Genomic DNA, 18,327 nt, shown 5'->3' with positions numbered 1-18,327 from the left:
CCTCTCAGTTCCGTTGTGCTGTTTGCTGATTACAGAACCTGCACAGCAGGGAGGTGGGGATACCACAGGAGTATCTTTCATAGCCTCTAACTTCCTTTCTTTGCTCAGCTGCTGCTGGGGAGTGGAAGGTGTGGGGGGGGGGAAAGCCGACAAATCCAGATCCTTTCTGTTCTCCTAGAGCAGGGGTGGCCAAACTGGGGTTCTCCAGATGTCCATGGACTACAATTCCCAGGGGCTCATGGGAATTGTAGTCCATGGACATCTGGAGAGCCACAGTTTGGCCACCCCTGGAACATGGTGCTGGCAAGTGCTCATGAGAATTGTAGTCCATGGACATCTAAAGAGCCAGTTTGCCCACCCCTGGAGCATGGTGCTGGCAGGGGCTCATGGGAACTGTAGTCCATGGACATCTAGAGAGCCAGTTTGGCCACCCCTGGAGCATGATGCTGGAAGGGGCTCATGATAATTGTAGTCCATGGACATTTGGAGAGCTAGTTTGGCCACCCCTGGAGCATGGTGCTGGCAGGGGCTCATGGGCATTGTAGTCCATGGACATATGGAGAGCCACAGTTTGGCCACCCCTGTCCTACAGCCCTACAATCCTTCCTTTGATATCACACAGCTTTTTTAGGGCAGGGTTAATGCAAACACAGTCAGCCTTTCCTCGTACAAAATCTGTTTTATTGGAGGATTATAAACAAGGGAATTGTCTACATCACAGCTTCTCAGATTGGGTCCCGCTCAGGGATGACCTCTGTTGGTCTGTGGGTCGCAAGCCTAAAGCTAGGGACTGGACATCTCGTGCTGGAGTTACAATTGATCTCAAACAACAGTGATCAGTTCAATCTCCAGGAATTCCCCAACCCAGAACTGGCAAATCTAGCCTGTATATGCTGCATGTGGCCTGGCAGAGGTCTCTTAAATTTAAAATTGATTCCAAGGTGGCAGATATCAGATTCCCTGGAGAGAATGGCTGCTTTGGAGGGTGGACTATATAGCAGTATACCCCACTGAGTGTCCTGCCCTCCCCACCCCCAACCCAATTTCCAGGTATTTCCCAATTCAGAGTTGACAAATCTGTGCTGGACAGGGGCTGCTAACACCACAGCTCTGCCTCCAGTTACGTGAACTCCCACAAGGCCTCTGGGCAGCAATGCCAGCCTCCAGGTGGGACCTGGGGAATCTCCTGGAATTTCAGCTCATCTCCAGACAACACAGGATGGCCATGCTGGCAGGGGCTCATGGTAACTGTAGTCCATAGACATCTGAAGAGCCACAGTTTGGGCTTTCAAGACAAGAGACATTCAGAGGTGGTTTGCCATCTTGGCGATTCTCCCCTCAAAGGCAAACTCTGAGCCCTGGGAGTAACTTCAGTAGTTTATTGGGGAGACTACAAACGGCTACACAGGCCACCTTGTTGCTAAGCTGAAAACATACAAAAGTTTGGAGCAGATATAAAGCCAGGTATTCCTCCCCCCCTCTACACTATTTGTTTCCATAGGCTGTGACCTATAGGTCTCATGACCCTGAGGACACGCACCTCTGAAAACAGCAAATCAGTCTCAAGGCTCCTCGTAGAGATGAATAAAAATAGCTTTATTTAAGCGAGCATCAGGAAGTCGCCATCACAGAAAATACACTGCTGAAGGCATCTTGTGGAATTTTCCAGGAACAGATATACCCAAATCCCTTCCCCCACAGAAGTTTGCCTGCCAAACGGGGTTCTCACAGCTATGTAAAGTTATCTCCCTACAAAGTGAAACCAAACACCTCTATACTCCTGCATGTGGCAAGGCTGTTTGCATTCATTACAAACAACAAACAGTACCACTCACAGAAGATAGCAGGAAAAGCGGGAAGAACAAAGACTGGGGGAAGGGAGGCTGGAAGAGAAAGGCATCCCAGCCATGGATACAAGACAATACAGTGCTGTGACCCCAAGAGGCAGGAAAGCACAGCCTTGACATTCAGAATGGGATAACCGTTCAGATGATCCAAGGGCCTGAGAAACAGCGAAGGGCGATGGAGGGAGAAAGCCACCCAAGAGGATCCTGGGTCAGAGGTCAAGCCACTATTGCATGAGCCAGAGACCTACATGATACTGATGAGGTTGGGCTAGTATGGGATGCCCAGGTCAGGTTTAGGCTGCATGAAAAGCAGCAATGAACCCGTTAAGGCCAGGACTTGCTAAGGTTAATGTAGCAATTCTGCTGGCCAGCTTTGGAAGCTCCATGAGTGACTCATTCAGCAGGTCTTAAATGCTTATGGCAGTGGTTTTCAACCTGTGGGTCATGACCCCTTTGGGGGTCGAATGACCCTTTCAGAGGGGTTGCAGCAGGTCAAGCAGCTTGGCCGGGGGGGGGGCATCCACACAACAGCCTTTAGGGGTAGATCGAGACAGAGCGTTCGTCTGTCTGGAGCAGTGGAAAAGAGCGAGATCAGCATGGTGGGGCCAGAGGTAGAGCTGAACTGAGAAACCCCGAAAAAAAATCAATGTATATACATTCAAGAACAATGGGTCTTCACGCCATTGGTCAGTTTTGGTTTAATTTCTGTGAAAGAACCCTTGCATAATTTTATTATTATGAAAGGGTCGCGGCATTAAGAAGGCTGAGAAAAACCCCTGCTTTAGGCTGATCCTGCATTGAGCAGGAGGTTGGACTAGATGTCCTGTCTGGCCCTTCCAACTCTATGATTCTAAGCAGCGGCTGGACAGCTACTTCTCCTGGATGCTTGAGGCTGATCCTGCATTGAGCAGGGGTGGGACTAGATGGCCTACATGACCCTTTCCAACTCTGTTCTAAGCAGTGGATAGACAGAGACTTCTCCTGGATGCTTTAGGCTGGTCCTGCATTGAGCAGGGGGTGGGACTAAATGGCCTGTCTGGCCCCTTCCCACTCTATGATCGTATCATTCTAAGCAATGGCTGGACAGAGACTTCTCCTGGATGCTTGAGGCTGATCCTGCATTGAGCAGGGGGTGGGACTAAATGGCCTGTCTGGCCCCTTCCCACTCTATGATCGTATCATTCTAAGCAGTGGCTGGACAGAGACTTCTCCTGGATGCTTGAAGCTGATCCTGCATTGAGCAGGGGGTGGGACTAAATGGCCTGTCTGGCCCCTTCCCACTCTATGATCGTATCATTCTAAGCAGTGGCTGGACAGAGACTTCTCCTGGATGCTTGAGGCTGATCCTGCATTGAGCAGGGGTGGGACTAGATGGCCTGTCTGGCCCCTTCAAACTCTATGATTCTATGATTCTAAGCAGTGGCTGGACAGAGACTTCTTCTGGATGCTTTAGGCTGGTCCGGCATTGAGCAGGGGGTGGGACTGGATGGCCTATATGGCCCCAACTCTAGGATTCTATGAACACGGGATGGTGTGAGAATGCCATTGTTGACTTTATTAGGGAATCACCAGAAAAAATTATCCTTTTCTTATGGTAAGGAACAGTTTCCTGGAGATAAAAAACCCTTGGGAGATTTGTATGCATATTTCTAGACGTCTGATCACTTTGTAAGGCTAGAAACCCTAAGAAGATCAATAGCACATTTGAGGGATGAATGTTCACATACAGGCTTGAGCCTACAAAGAAATTCTGTTGTTCCCCGTAACTGGAAACTTGTTGGAAGATAACGGAGAAAGGGAAATTCGAAATGTGGAGTTACTGGAGACCCAACTTGTCTGGCCACCTTATCTAGCCACCACATTGCTTATCAACTATGCATAAGACTTGAACATGTTGTGTCTGGTTGCCTTCAGTTTACTCTGTAGTGATTCACTGGCTATTATGCCATTTGTTGGGTGATGAAAAAAATCAGGCAAGAGAAGAATCAATTGGTTTGAATTCTGGCATTGGAGAAGAAGAGAAGAAGAAGAAGAGTTGGTTCTTATATGCTGCTTTTCTCTACCCGAAGGAGGCTCAAAGCGGCTTCCATTTGCCTTTCCTTTCCTCTGCCCACCACAGACACCCTGTGAGGATTGGTGACGCTGAGAGAGCCCTGATATTACTGAAGAAGAAGAAGAGTTCGTTCTTCTATGCTGCCTTTCTCTACCCAACGGAGGCTCAAAGCGGCTTACAGTTGCTTTCCCTTTCCTCTCCCCACAACAGACACCCTGTGAGGGAGAGGAGGCTGAGAGAGCCCTGAGATTACTGAAGAAGAAGAGTTGGTTCTTATATGCCGCTTTTCTCTCCCCAAAGGAGGCTCAAAGCGGCTTACAGTCGCCTTCCCTTTCCTCTCCCACAACAGACACCCTGTGAGGGAGGTGGGGCTGAGAGTGCCCTGATATTCCTGCTTGGTCAGAACAGTTTTATCAGTGCTGTGACAAGCCCAAGGTCACCCAGCTGGCTGCATGTGGGGGAGCGCAGAATCGAACCCAGCTTGCCAGATTAGAAGTCCACATTCCTAATCACTACACCAAGCAGTTGCACGATGGCATAAAAAATGGAAGGGGGGGGGGCTCTCATGCTCCAAGGCCAACTGGTGCCGCAGTGCTCTGGTAAGAAGGAATAGGGTGCCGTAAACTGCTGAACCATCATCAATGGGTCGACAAACAGATGAACAGACTGTCAAATACGATTCCTGTTTTCTGAATGGCAAACAGTACATGAGTTGAACTCGGCCCTCTCTGAGCACCTCTATTATTATTATTATTATTATTATTATTATTATTATTATTATTATTATTATTATTATTATTATTTAATTTTTAGACCGCCCTTCTCCAAATAGGTCTCAGGGCGGTTTACAACATAAATAGTTAAAACACAATAAAATCTCCATAAACCCCCCCAATTAACATCAACAAAAGTTACATAATAAGAAGAACCATTAAATCAGGCTTTATCTACCAGGGATTCATGCAACTCTGAGGTTTCTTGACAGCCCTGGAAGGGTTTCTCCATTGGGTGGCAGTTAATTTTTTATACATTTCTTAAATTTATTGGGTGATATGACCTTATATGACCAGATACATCAACTCCAGCCCAAAAAAAGCCCTGCTTTTAAAAATCACTATATTATTTACGAAGCTGGGCTCATTTTAGAACTTTGTAGTTGTTCAGAAGGGAAACCAGAAGAGGTCTTTCCCCCATGGGATTTGCATTATAAACCTGACTGTGAAGAAGATAATAGGAGGGGGTGGGGGTGAGAAAACAAAAGGGAATAAGGGATAAATTTCTAAATGTAATTAAATTTGGTTATAGCTGGGAAAGAGGCCGGTGGTTACATCTGTGTAGAGGACATTCAGTTCCAGCATGGTGGTACGGTGGTTAAGAGCGGCAGCTTCTAATCTGGTGAGCTGGGTCTGATTCCTCGCTCCTCCACAGGCAGCCAGCTGGGTGACCTTGGGCTAGTCACAGTCCTGATAGTTCTGAGCTCTCTCAGATCCACCTCCCTCACAGAGTATCTGCTGTGGGGAGAGGAAAGGGAAGGCGAATGTAAGCCACTTTGAGGCTCCTTCGGGTAGAGAAAAGCGGCATATAAGAACCAACTCTTCTTCTTAAGTAATATCAGGGCTCTCTCAGCCTCACCTCCCTCACAGGGTGCCTGTTGTGGGGAGAGGAAAGGGAAGGCGAATGTAAGCCGCTTTGAGACTCCTTCGGGCAGCGGAAGGCAGGATATGAAAACCAGTTCTTTTATTTTTGTTCTTCTTAATAATAGAGGTCAGCTGAGATAGAGAGCCCCAGTGCAGTCCGTAGCAGACTTACACCCTTTCGATTTCAGTGGATTTAGAACACCGCGACTTTGTTTTAAGGTTGCATTGCAAAAGACCTTTCAGCTGGCGAAAAGGAAGTTGCCCTGGAGAAACAGCAGTCACAGGCAGAGATAAAATGGGGAACAAGGGCAGAACTACGGGAAGGGAGGTAGAGGTATTTTATGGGATGTTTAAAAGGTAAAGACCAGCTTGTGTGGGGTTCTGAGGAGGGTAGGAAGAGGGTGGGAGAAATTAGTGGTTGCAGGCTGCCTGTGACAAACAGCAGAGTTCCCAACCTCCAGGTCTGGCCTGGCAGTTTCCTGAAACTACAACTGATCTCTGGACTACAGAGATCCGTTTCCCTGTCGAGAAGGACCACTTGGGAGAGGACTCTACCACCTTATACCCAGCTGAGGTCCTTTGCGCTTCAAGCCCCAGCCTCCCCTGGTTCACCTCCCTCATCTCCAGGAATCTCCCTACCTGGAGCTGGCAACCCAAATGGAACCAAAATCATTCAATGATAATGGCTCCTTATTTTATTTGTGGAGTTCCCTTGTGTGCCTGCTAGATGTTTTAAATCCTTATGCATAAACAAGGGATTTTTTAAAAAAGAAAATAACATATTCTTTAATGCAGTCTGCAAGACATCTGCAAGAAAGTTTGTTATTCAAACGAATGCAAATTGAACAAGCAGCATACAGCCAAATACACATCTCCAGGTTTTATACAAAGTTTGCAAATGACATGAAGATGACGTTAGTCATTCAGTCGAGTCTGACTTGACTGCTACCATGATTTTCAATCTCGTACCACTTATTTTAGTTGTGTAATGTTCTGGCCAGTGTCCATTTTGATCGTGTCTAGCCACTGTGTTCTTTGTCAGCCTGGCTTCCTTTTCCCAGTGACCCATCTTAGCATAATGGATTGCATGATACGGCCAAAGTAAGTGAGCCGGAGTTTTGTGAATTTGCCCACCAGTGATAGATGGGGCTTTTTGCACTGTAGTATTTCCTTATTTGTGATTTTTGCAGTCCATGGAACCTGCAGTTGGGTGTAGTGGTTAGGAGTACGGACTTCTAATCTGGCATGCCGGGTTCGAATCTGCACTCCCCCACATGCAGCCAGCTGGGTGACCTTGGGCTCGCCACGGCACTGAGAAAACTGTTCTGACCGAGCAGGAATATCAGGGCACTCTCAGCCTCATCTCCATCACAGGGTGTCTCTTGCGGGGAGAGGAAAGGGAAGGTGAATGTAAGCCGCTTTGATACTCTTCTTCTTCAGTAATATCAGGGCTCACTCAGCCTCACCGACCTCACAGGGTGTCTGTTGTGGGGAGAGGAAAGGGAAGGTGATTGGAAGCCGCTTTGAGACTCCTTCAGCTAGAGAAAAGCAGCATATAAGGACCAACTCTTCTTCTTCTTCAGTAATATCAGGGCTCTCTCAGCCTCACCCACCTCACAGGGTGTCTCTTGCGGGGAGAGGAAAGGGAAGGCGACTGTAAGCCACTTGGAGACTCCTTCGGGTAGATAAAAGTGGCATCTAAGAACCAACTCTTCTTCTTCTTCTTCTTCTTCTTCTTCTTCTTCTTCTTCTTCTTCTTCTTCTTCTTTAGTTCAGAAATCCGCCACAAATATTATAACAGTCCTGGTGTTTGTGTAAATTGCCCTTAGCAACTTGCTTTACTGCTCCTTTGGCTCAGTGGCAATTTCACGTGTGCGTAGCATTTTTGGATGGAAGGACACAAACCTGTCCGGCAGGCGTTTGAATCACTAGGTGTCAAACCGAACAGGTAAGGTGATCCGCTCGCATCTGGTTGGCACAGTCCAACACAGAAAGTTTGACGGTTGAATGCGTCATTTAAGAAATGTGTGACCTTCTTAGTAATGATAAATTAAGCGGTGACATTTCAAAAAAAATTAGTTCCTTGGTCAGGGCAAAAGCTAAGCTAGAATCTACAGGAATTTGGCATGTCAAGGACAAAGGTATACCCGGATGGTTTCTGGATGGGTACCATAGTTGAAGAAGGATGTAGACAAACTGGAACGTGTCCAGAGGAGAGCAACAGAGATGGTGAGGGATTTGGAGAAAGGTTGGGAGAGCTTGGTCTGTTTAGCCTGGAGAGGAGACAACTGAGAGGGGATCTAATAACCACCTTCAAATATTGAAAAGGCTGCCATGTAGAGGATGGAGCAGAGTTGTTCTCTCTTGCCCGGGAGGGACGGACCAGAACCAATGGGATGAAATGAATTCAAAAGAAATTCCGTCTAAACATCTGGAAGAAGTTCCTGACAGTTAACGCGGTTTCTCAGTGGAACAGGCTTCCTCGGGAGATGGTGGGTTCTCCATCTTTGGAGATTTTTAAACAGAGGCTGGAGAGCCATCTGACGGAGAGGCTGATTCTGTGAAGGCTCAAGGGGGTGGCAGGTGACAGTGGATGAGCGAATGGGATGTGAGTGTCCTGCATAGTGCAAGGGGGGTTGACCGAGGAGATCTGACTCTATGATTCTATGAATCTATAATGGTACGGCTTGTGTTCCAGGTCCTTTCTCATTGTTTTAAGATTACAGCAATTTTGTTCTGCTCAGGTAGTGAATTACTCCACTCGACAGGGGAGAAAATTAGAAGAAACTGTGCTGGGATTGGACTAGATGATCCAGGAGATCCCTTCCAACTCTATGATTCTATGGAAGCAAACAGAAGTGTGCTGATTTTTAAGAGTGCAAAATCAGTAGAATCATAGAATCATAGAGTTGGAAGGGACCTCCTGGGTCATCTAGTCCAACCCCCTGCAGTATGCAGGACACTCCCAACCCTATCGCTCATCAACTGTCACCTGCCACCCCCTTGAATCTTCACAGAATCAGCCTCTCCGTCAGATGGCTCTCCAGCCTCTGTTTAAAAACCTCCAAAGATGGAGAACCCACTGCCTCCCGAGGAAGCCTGTTACAGTGAGAAACCGCTCTAACTAGTAACATGGCAGAACAATGTTTTTCATGCTGAACCAAGAAGATACCGGCCAATGATTCCTGGACAATAATGTCTCTTCCCTGTAAGCTTGAACGTAGGGGATTGGCAGTGTGTCCTTTGCAAAGGCCAGGGAATTATGAGGAGGGTTCCTTTGCAGTTTGGCAAAGACGTGAAGTCACTTCTGGGTGACATTCTAGGAATTTCCCCCCATATTTATGGTACACACATGGGGAAATCCCTAGGGCATCCTTTTTTTAAGGTCCTTTCCTCTTCCTGATTGTGCTGTGTTTGTATGGCAATATGTATGATTTGGCTGTTGAAATATTTTATATATATATATATATATATACATGTCAAATGCTGTTGAAAGTTTTAATATATTTTTTTAATGCTCTGATCTTTGCTGTTGTGGCTGGAAAGGTTGTGGGAAGGTGGCAGAGAAACGTTTTAAATAAATAAACACATATTCTGCCTCTTCGTAATGCTTCTGGGGGATTGAGGCTGAGCGGAGAAGAGATTTATCCTAGTAGCACATGAACCATGTGCTATGCGCCCCACAGTTCATGGGGCCCCTCAGTGCTATATGGTTATGGGGCCTTCACACTGTGATTGTGGGGGGTCCTCATAGATATGTGGCTTGCAGAATGCGAGAACTAAGGGTGCCCTACTGCTACAGGTGTGCTCTGCTAAGACCCCATGAATCTGGAGCTATGGGCCCCATAAGAGATGCGGGTTATAGCTCAGGTGACAGAGATGAGTTCCCCTGGAGAAAAGGGCTGCTTGGGAGGGGGGACTCCATAGCATTAGACTCCCCTGTGGCCCCTCCCTGTCCCAAATCCCACCCATTCTTGGCTCCACCCCCAAAGTCTCCAGGTATCCCCCAACCCAGAGCTGGCAACCCTATCCAGACTACAGAGACCAGTTCCCCTGGAGAAAATGGCTGCTAGGGAGGGGGGACTCCATAGCATCAGACTCCACTTAGGTCCCTCCCTGCCCCAAATTCCCCCCACTCCAGGCTCCACCCCCAAAATCTCCAGGTATTCCTCAACCCAGAATCCTATCCAGACTACAGAGATCTGTTCCCTTGAAATTGGCTTCCTTGGAGGGTGGACTCTATAGCAGGGGTAGTCAACCTGTGGTCCTCCAGATGTTCATGGACTACAATTCCCATGAGCATTTGCTGGCAGGGGCTCATGGGAATTGTAGTCCATGAACATCTGGAGGACCACAGGTTGACTACCCCTGCTCTATAGCATTAGACTCTACTAAGGTCTATAGCATTAGACTCTACCCTGCCCCAAATCCCGCCCATTCTGGGCCCTACTCCCAAAGTCTCTGGGTATTTCCCTACCCAGAGCTGGCAATCCTAGGCCCTGTGAATCCTTAAACTGACCCCGGCTGAGGATGGGGGCTTTCCCACTGCCAGTGGGCAAATGGCAAAGCCACTTGAACCTCCTTCCTTATTCTCTTGTTTTGCTTGTGCGTTTCCCAGTGGTGCCCAATTGGCTCAGCATGTGATGCCACGCCAAGCAAGAGAAAACATTAGGTGCGGTAGGGCTCTGGAATGCCGGAGATTTTGTAACTCCTGGGGAAAATAAAAATACATTTCCTATCAACTTACTCCAGATGTGTCTCTGGGCCTTCCTTTGAACACGGGACGGCGAGGCGTGCCTGCGGGGGGGTGTGTGTGTGAGAGAGACAGAGCTTGGCATTGCGATGGATGCCACGCTCGGGAAATGGGGCCGGTTATACAACCGCTCAGAGGTATTTGCACAGAGAGCCACGGACGATGAGAGCGAGCGGCTTTGCGGGGCCAGGCCTGTGAGGCTGTGACCCACTCCGGCTCATAGAGAATGGGCCAAGAAGACAGCTGGATTCCATTCGCATTTCTGAGTGGGAATATGGCTAGAACTACCATGAACTAATATAACAAGCTATGGATGTGAAAGCTGGAGCGTGAAGAAGGAAGACAGGAGGAGAAGAGATGCTTTCGAATTAGGGTGTTGGAGACAAATGCCGCGAATCCCATGGACAGCCAAAGTTACCAACAAGAGAGTTTTAGAGAGGAGCAAACCAACTATGTCATTATTACAGCTAAAGCTCACTAACTTTGGACACATCATGCGATCAAACTCACTAGAAAAATCATTAATGCTCAGCATGGTCAGCAGCAAAAGGAAACGTGGTCGCCAAAGGATCTGCTGGCTCGACACGATCGAAGCCGACACAGGGATGACCATGAACCAACTAAAAGAAGCAGTCATTGACAGAAACGTATGGTGAAAACTTTCCTGTAGAATCGCCAAGGGTCGGACACGACTGAACAGATAACACCATCATCTTGGACAGTGGTCCCCAACCCGCAGGCTGCGGCCCGGTGCCGGGCTGCGAAGGCCTTGGCGCTGGGCCACGGCTCCCTCTCCCCGCCCCCCCCCCCGCAGTAAAAAACTTCCCAGGCCGCAAGCTTGCGGCCCGGGAAGCTTCTTACTGCGGGAGGGGGGGAGAGGGAATCAGGGCCGCGCCCGCACATTGCGCATGCGTGGCCGGGCCACAAATGTGCACATGTCCCATGTGCGGCCGAAATCGCACATGCGCGGCACTTTCACGCATTCCAGCAGCGCATGCACGGCTGCGCATAAGCGGCATGCGCGGGCGGGCAGTTGCCCTGCCGGTCCCCAACCTCAAAAAGGTTGGGGACCAATGATCTTGGAGGTTTGAGTCGGAATGCCAGGATTTACACAAATTTAGCCTCCAAGAATGACATAAATGAATTAGCCATGCTGGGTGCCAGAGAATTTCCCGTTACCTCTCCCTGATTCTTGGATTAACAGAAAACCCAAAGACCTCTCCAGGAAATTGATCAACACCTATAACTGCTCCAAAGGATCGAACTGGCTGTTTTCTGTTCCCTGAATCACAGCACCACGTACGGAGAAATGATCTGTTCCAATCCCCTTTCCCCCTCCCCTTGCAGTCTATCTAAAGCCCGTCCAGCGTCAGCTCATCCGCAATGTGACCTGTTCCTGTCCATCGGGGGCACATGATGTACAGAAACTGATTCAAGGGGGAGAAGGAGTCATCCCCTTGACCGTCTGGCAGGATATGGAAAAGATGCATGGATCTGGGTCAGTGGGAAACCAGCTGGCCTCGCAAACAGGTGACAGCATCATCCAGGCGATAGACCATAGATTAAGAAGAAGAGTTGGTTCTCATATGCTGCTTTTCCCTACCCAAAGGAGTCTCAAAGTGGCTTACGTTTGCCTTCCCCTTCCTCTCCCCACAACAGACACCCTGTGGGGTGGGTGAGGCTGAGAGAGCCCTGATATCACTGCTTGGTCAGAACAGCTTTCTCAGTGCCGTGGTGAACACAAGGTCACCCAGATGCTCTATGTATGCCTAAGAGAAAACCAGATCCTTTATCCAGCCTATATGTGCTGGTCAGTGGCATTGAGACATTAATATGGCTTTAGAATCTGATTTTCTCTGAGGCTATGCATAGAGCCTTTGGGAGTTATTAATTTAAACCGTACACTCCAGCAAGTCCTGTACCTGTTTACTAGCACTCGAGGACATGAAGCAATTCAAATGCCGTCTTTCTCAACCTGGGCTTCGGGAAACTCTGGGGTTTCTTGACAGCCCTGGAAGGGTTTCCTGAATGGGTGGGAGTTAATTAATTTAATATATTTTCTAGATTTGTTAAGCTTTTATCGTGATACGGCCATATATGGTCACAGGGGCCTGAAGTGGATTAGAAGGGGAGGGTCCTCAGGTAGGTGTGTCCACAGCTCTGCTCCCCAACCATATTCTGCACATTGGCTTTTGGGGTTTCTTGAAGCCTGAAGAATGTTTCAGGAGTTTCTCAATGGTAAAAGAATTGGGAAAGGCTGTTCTAATGGCTGTTCTTGGAGACCAAAACATATGAGGAAAGGTTCGGGGAGCTTGGTCTGTTTTGCCTGGAGAGGAGACGACTGAGAGGGGGTCTGATCACCATCTTCAAGTATTTAGAAGGCTGCCATGTAGAGGATGGGGCAGAGTGGTTCTCTCTTGCCCCGGAGGGACGGACCAGAACGAATGGGATGAAATTAAGGCAAAAGAAATTCCATCTAAACATCCGGAAAAAGTTCCTAACAGTCAGAGCGGTTCCTCAGTGGAACAAGCTTCCTCGGGAGGCGGTGGGTTCTCCATCTTTGGAAATTTTAAAGCAGAGGCTGGAGAGCCATCTGACAGAGAGGCTGATTCTGAGAAGGCTCAAGGGGGTGGCAGGTGACAGTGGATGAGCGAATGGGATGTGAGTGCCCTGCATAGTGTGGGGGGTTGGACTAGATGACCCAGGGGGTCCCTTCCAACTCTGTGATTCTATATTGGCACAGCTTGTGTTCCAGTTCCTTTCTCGTTTTAAGATTTCAGCAGTTTCGTTCTGCTCAGGAGCTGAACTGTTCTGCTCGGCAGGGGAGAAAATTAGAGGAAACTGGTGGATTCTGGGTCATTGTCCTCCACTGCGGCCCTGGCCCTCTCCCATCTTCACCCTCAAATCTCCAGGAGTTCCCCTACCCAGATTTGGCCACCCTGACCCCCTCCCATCTTCTGCCAGAAGCCAGAAATCCAAGCACAAAAGAGAAGGCCATTTCAAACCCAATGAATTCTTGTGGCTCTGAGCCAAGCCCTGGAAACGGTTCTTCCGTAAAAACGGTAGTGATCCCTGACCGAACATCCCCGAGGACTTTCTAAGATTCTTTTAAGGGGGACGCAACAATTGAAAGAGATTCGACATGCTGACAGCCACAAGAGATTTTTGCCTTCGTATGGGGTTTTAGAGCAGCAGTTCTCAACGTGGCGGTCGTGACCCCTGGGGGGGGTCGATTGACCCTTTTCCCAGGGGTCACGGCATTAGGAAGGTTGAGAACCACTGTTTTAGAGGAATCAAAGGACACTGCAGTCCTTATTCTCAATAATCACAATATCCTGTGAGGTTCTCCCAAGGCTAGATGGAGTGTGCATGTGTCTTTTGATCCCGAAAGACTGGCTTTTCTGAGAGGGGGGAACCTCACTGGGGTGCACGGCCATAGAGTTCCCACACGGAAACCGTCGTTTTTCTCCCCGGGAATTGACCCGTCTTCTGGAAACGAGTATGTGATTCTGGCCTCTGTGCGCCCACTCAGAGGCTACTGCTCGTCCTGTGCACACACGACGCAAGCCTTGTGGTTCTGCAGCAACGGCAAGAGCTATTTATTGCAATTTGAAGAAGCGTGCATCCGTAGGCGCGTGCATGAGCATGAAAGTTCATGCCTAGAATGAAACCTGGTTGGTCTTAAAGGTGCTGCTGGGCTTGAATGTAGTTCTGGTGCTTCAGACCAACGCGGCGACCCACCCGAAGATATCTATTTCATAGAATCATAGAGTTGGAAGGGACCTCCTGGGTCATCTAGTCCAACCCCCTGCATCACGCAGGACACCCACAACCCTATCGCTGACACGGTAACCTGCCACACCTTTGAATCTTCCCAGAATCGGAAGTATTTGCGTACTTCGTTTATACCCCACCTTCCTTGCCGGCAGGGATCCAAAATAGCTCATGTCGTCCTCTCCTCCTCTGTCTTATTTTCACAACACCCCTGTGAGGTAGGCTACGCTGAAAGGATATGACCGGCACAAGTTCTCCCAGCAAATTTCCAGGATACAACAGGGATCTGATCCTGGCTCTCCCTGTCCCTAGCCCAGGAGTGGTAAAACTGTGGCTCTCCAGATATCCAGGGACTACAATTACCACGAGCCCCTGCCAGCTGGCAGGGGCTCATGGCAATTGTAGTCCATGGACATCTGGAGAGCCACTGTTTGGCCACTGCTGCCGTAACCCAATCCTCTACCCACAAAAAACATTAGTGCTCAAGATGGTAAGCCCCCTCCTGCCTTTATTCTCCCAGGCCCAGGAGCCTTTAGTAGAGCCATGACTCAGAGCCTCTTCCCTTGTCCCTCCCCTCCAGACCCTGACCCCACTCTGGGCGGGCGGAGGTTCAGCACCCCAATTCGCTCTCGGCCTGACCCTTCCCGAAGAGCAACCGCCCGCTTTCCTCCAGGCCACCTGTACCTTTGCCAACAACCAGAAAACAGAAAAGCAGCAGGTGGGAAGCTTGCTCAGAGTCACGGAGGTAGGAAAAGCTGCACCCGTTGGATTTCCGCCTACCCCTGCAGCTCATAAGGCGAGAGACAGCGGGCGGCTGCTACGTTGTCCACTCCCTAATTGCAGGGGACCGGCCTCAACAGGTGCTGTCCGGTGACAGCCAGGCAGAAGCCGAATCTAGGAATACGCCGAGCCACCTTCTCCCCCTCCCAGGGAGGGCTGCTCACCTGGAATTCCTCGGCCAGCTGCCCTTTCTCCTGCCCGGCTTTGGCTTCCACCTGGGCCAGGAAGGCCCTCAGGTTCTCTGCGCAGCGGCTCATCCCCTCTGCCGGAGAGAGAGGGACCGACCAGCTCGAGAATCAAAGCGGAGGAGCCTTTTGAAAGGCGAAGAGGAAGTTCAGGCTCCTACACCACGCCTCTCCGGTGCAGCCGGTGGGATGGGCCCGGACCTGGCTGACGTTTGGCCCTTTCTTTAAAAGGGAGTGCAACTGGGCTGCACCCGGCAAGCAGGGTGTGCATTCCAGGCATCCGAGGCGGCGGCCCGAGAGGCTTCAGGTGAAGCCCGGGCCGCAGTTCTTGTGGCTGGGGTGGGGAACGGTCGGCCTGCATCTCAAGGCTTTGGCAACGGCTCCGGAGGCACAAAAAGCAGGCAGGGGGTGCGCGTTGGCCGAGAAGTGAGTCCCACCTGATTCAGTGGAAGCAAGCGTAGGGTGGCAAGAGGAAAGGCAACAGTTTGCTCCCGCAGGTGGCTGCCTTGCAGGGTGCTGAACAAGGTGCAAACCTGGGGAAGGACATAAAGGATAGTGGGGGGCTAAAAAGGCCGTATGCATCTAGGGTCATTCGCAGAGTGGCTTTCACCTGCTCGAGGGGTGCCAGCTTCCAGGTGGGGCCTGGAGATTCCCAGGAATTAGAGCTTATTTCCAGACTACAGAAATCAGGGTGCCTGGAGGAAGTGGATGCTTTTTTTGGGGGGGGGGGGGGAGAACTCTAGAGCATTGTATCTCACTGAGGTTCAGGGATGCCAGCCTCCAGGTGGGGCCGGGAGATCCCCTGGAATTGCAGCTCATCTCCAGATTACAGAGATCCGGGTCCCTGGAGGAAGCGGATGCTTTGGAGGGGGGACTCTAGGGCATCATATCTCACTGAGGTTCAGGGATGCCAGCCTCCAGGTGGGGCCTGGGGATCCCCCAGAATGTGCGCTTTTGGTCTGTTTCACTTCCGACCGGCTAGATCCGGTCATCGGGGTCTAGCTGCCCGTTGCCTCATTGCGATGCAGGACAATGATCCTGCCTTGGGGCTCAAGCTTGGTCCTCGGCAGGTCTGCAGACACAGCGCCCAAATCTCCAGGAGTTTCTCGGCCTGGATCTGTCAACCCTACCCAGCAACCCGGCAACACGGTCAGAGATGCCAGGAGCAAATGAAAAGCTGTTTCAAAGAGACCTCTTTGGGTTGCCAGCTTTGGTTGGGAAACTACCTGGAGATTTTAGGGGTGGAGACTACAAAGGTCAGGGTTTGGAGAGGGGAGGGGCTTCAGCAGGGTGTAATGCCGTGCAGCCCAACCCCCAAAGCTGCCATTCTGTCCAGGGGAATTAATCTCTGTAGCCCACAGATCAGCTGCGATTCAGGGAGATTCACCAGCCTCCACCTGCGGGTTGGCAACCCAAACGCCTCTTAATTATGATTGCCTCAAGGAAGCCGTATGGGTGCACATGCCGGACCCAGGTTTTGGCCCCAGGGTGCGTCCTAATTGGCTGTTTCCGCCCAAGCATTTCCCTCTTCCCGCTCGTGTTTGTTTATTTACAAGATTTATATCCTGCTTTTCCACCCTCTCAAGGACCACCAAGGTGGTTAACAACTTAAAACGGATGTAAAAAACCATTAGCCTCCAACATAGCCTCCCTCCTACCACAAACGAGTCTTTCTTCTTGAAGCACTCAGTTTTCACAACTGCATTTAGGGTGGCCGACACCAAGGCAGGAAACGGCATGTGGGAAAGTGTATATGGGGTGAACTAAGTTTGATCAGGCACGTGACACAAAATCCCCTGCCCCCAGCTGTGGTTAAGAGCACAGGCTTCTAATCTGGAGAGCTGGGTTTGATTCACCGCTTCTCCGCATGCAGCCAGCTGGGTGACCTTGGGCTAGTCGCAGTCCTCTCTGGGCAGTTCTCTCAGAGCTTTCTCAGACCCACCTATCTCGCCTGGTGACTTGTGTGGAGAGGAAAAGCAGGCGATTGTAAGCTGCCTCGAGACACATGAAACCTCCTGGTTGACCTTGGGCCAGTCGCAGTTCTCTCAGAACTCTCTCATCTTCATCTCCCTCACAGGGTGTCAGTTGTGGAGAGAGGAAGGGAAGGCAATTGTAAGTTGCTCTGAAACTTCCTCGGGCAGGAATAAGCGGGGCACAACCCCCCCAGTTCTTTTTCTTTCCTCCAGGTAGGACAGCCAATTCCCTCAATATAGTTAAACCAGAGAGTTCCATGTGAATCCTAGAGTGTTTGCACAGGAAGTGATGTAGCAGCAATGCCAGTCATCAGGACTCCACCCTGGTGTCCCCTGGAGGTTTCCAGTCCTGGTCAGAGATCCTTCCACCAGACAGGGTTGCCAGCTCCAGCCTGGGGAATCCCTGGAGATGTAGGGGGAGATGCCGGGGGAAGACAAGGTTTGGGGAGATGAAGGGCCTCCCCAGGGTAGAACACCGCAAGAGTCCTTTTTCTAAAGCAGCCATGTTCTCTAGGACACTGGTCCTCAGCCTTCCTAATGCCGTGACCCTTTAATCCAGTTCCTCGTGTTGTGGTGACCCCCAACCATAGAATTAGGCAAGTGTTCTTTCACAGAAAGTAAACCGAAACTGAGCAATGGCATGAAGATCCATGGTTCATGATTATGTATAATTTTTCCCCAGGGTATCTCAGTTCAGCTCTGCCTCTTGTCCCACCATGCTGATCTCGCTCTTTTCCGCTGCTCCAGACAGACAAACGCTCTCTCTCGATCTACCCCGCAAGGCCGTTGTGTGGATGCCGACCCCTCCCCACCATGCCGCTTGCCCTGCCGCGACCCCTGTGAAAGGATCATTCAACCCCCAAAGGGGTCCCGACCCGCAGGTTGGGAACCACTGCTCGAGGAGAACTGATTGTTGTCATCCGGAGGTTATTGACCCCACGGGGAACCGAGTTCTGCAGTATGGCCAGCAGAAGTCATTGTGGGAGAAGTCCAGGCCCCACCTAGAGGTTAGTATCCCTAATTGCATCGGTGCACCCATTTCATATAATTTACGCGACACGTAAAAGCTCAGAAAGGACAAGTGTACCTACGTGATCGTCCTTTCCCTTATATTCCCCCAAGATCAACATCTTCTCAGGATCCTAATGAGGTTCGACTGACCTCAACCATGGACAGGGCCTTTTCGGTCCTGGCCCCAGCCTGGTGGAATGAGCTCCCAGGAGAGATCAGAGCCCTGGGCGGCCTCAGTCAGTTCCACGGGGCCTGTAAAACGGAGCTATTGTGCCAGGCCTATGGATGAGGCCCAAAATAACATCCACCAACGA

The 18,327-nt window shown here is 50.2% G+C and overlaps 1 protein-coding gene across 1 annotated transcript in view; it reads right to left on the bottom strand.

Annotated features, from left to right (window-relative positions):
* The window catches only part of PTPN18 (protein tyrosine phosphatase non-receptor type 18), a 59,931-nt gene extending 44,764 nt beyond the window's left edge, over positions 1-15,167 (bottom strand). The window contains exon 1 of the mRNA XM_077329382.1: positions 15,009-15,167. Coding sequence (XP_077185497.1) covers positions 15,009-15,101 — 93 coding nt within the window. The 5' untranslated portion in view covers positions 15,102-15,167. The remainder of the gene's footprint in view (positions 1-15,008) is intronic.
* Between the last annotated feature and the right edge of the window lie 3,160 nt (positions 15,168-18,327).

Source organism: Paroedura picta, chromosome 3, assembly GCF_049243985.1.
Source record: "Paroedura picta isolate Pp20150507F chromosome 3, Ppicta_v3.0, whole genome shotgun sequence".
Classification (NCBI taxonomy): domain Eukaryota; kingdom Metazoa; phylum Chordata; class Lepidosauria; order Squamata; family Gekkonidae; genus Paroedura; species Paroedura picta.
The sequence above is the reverse complement of the archived record's forward strand: the minus strand, read 5'-3'. Positions and strand labels throughout refer to the sequence as shown.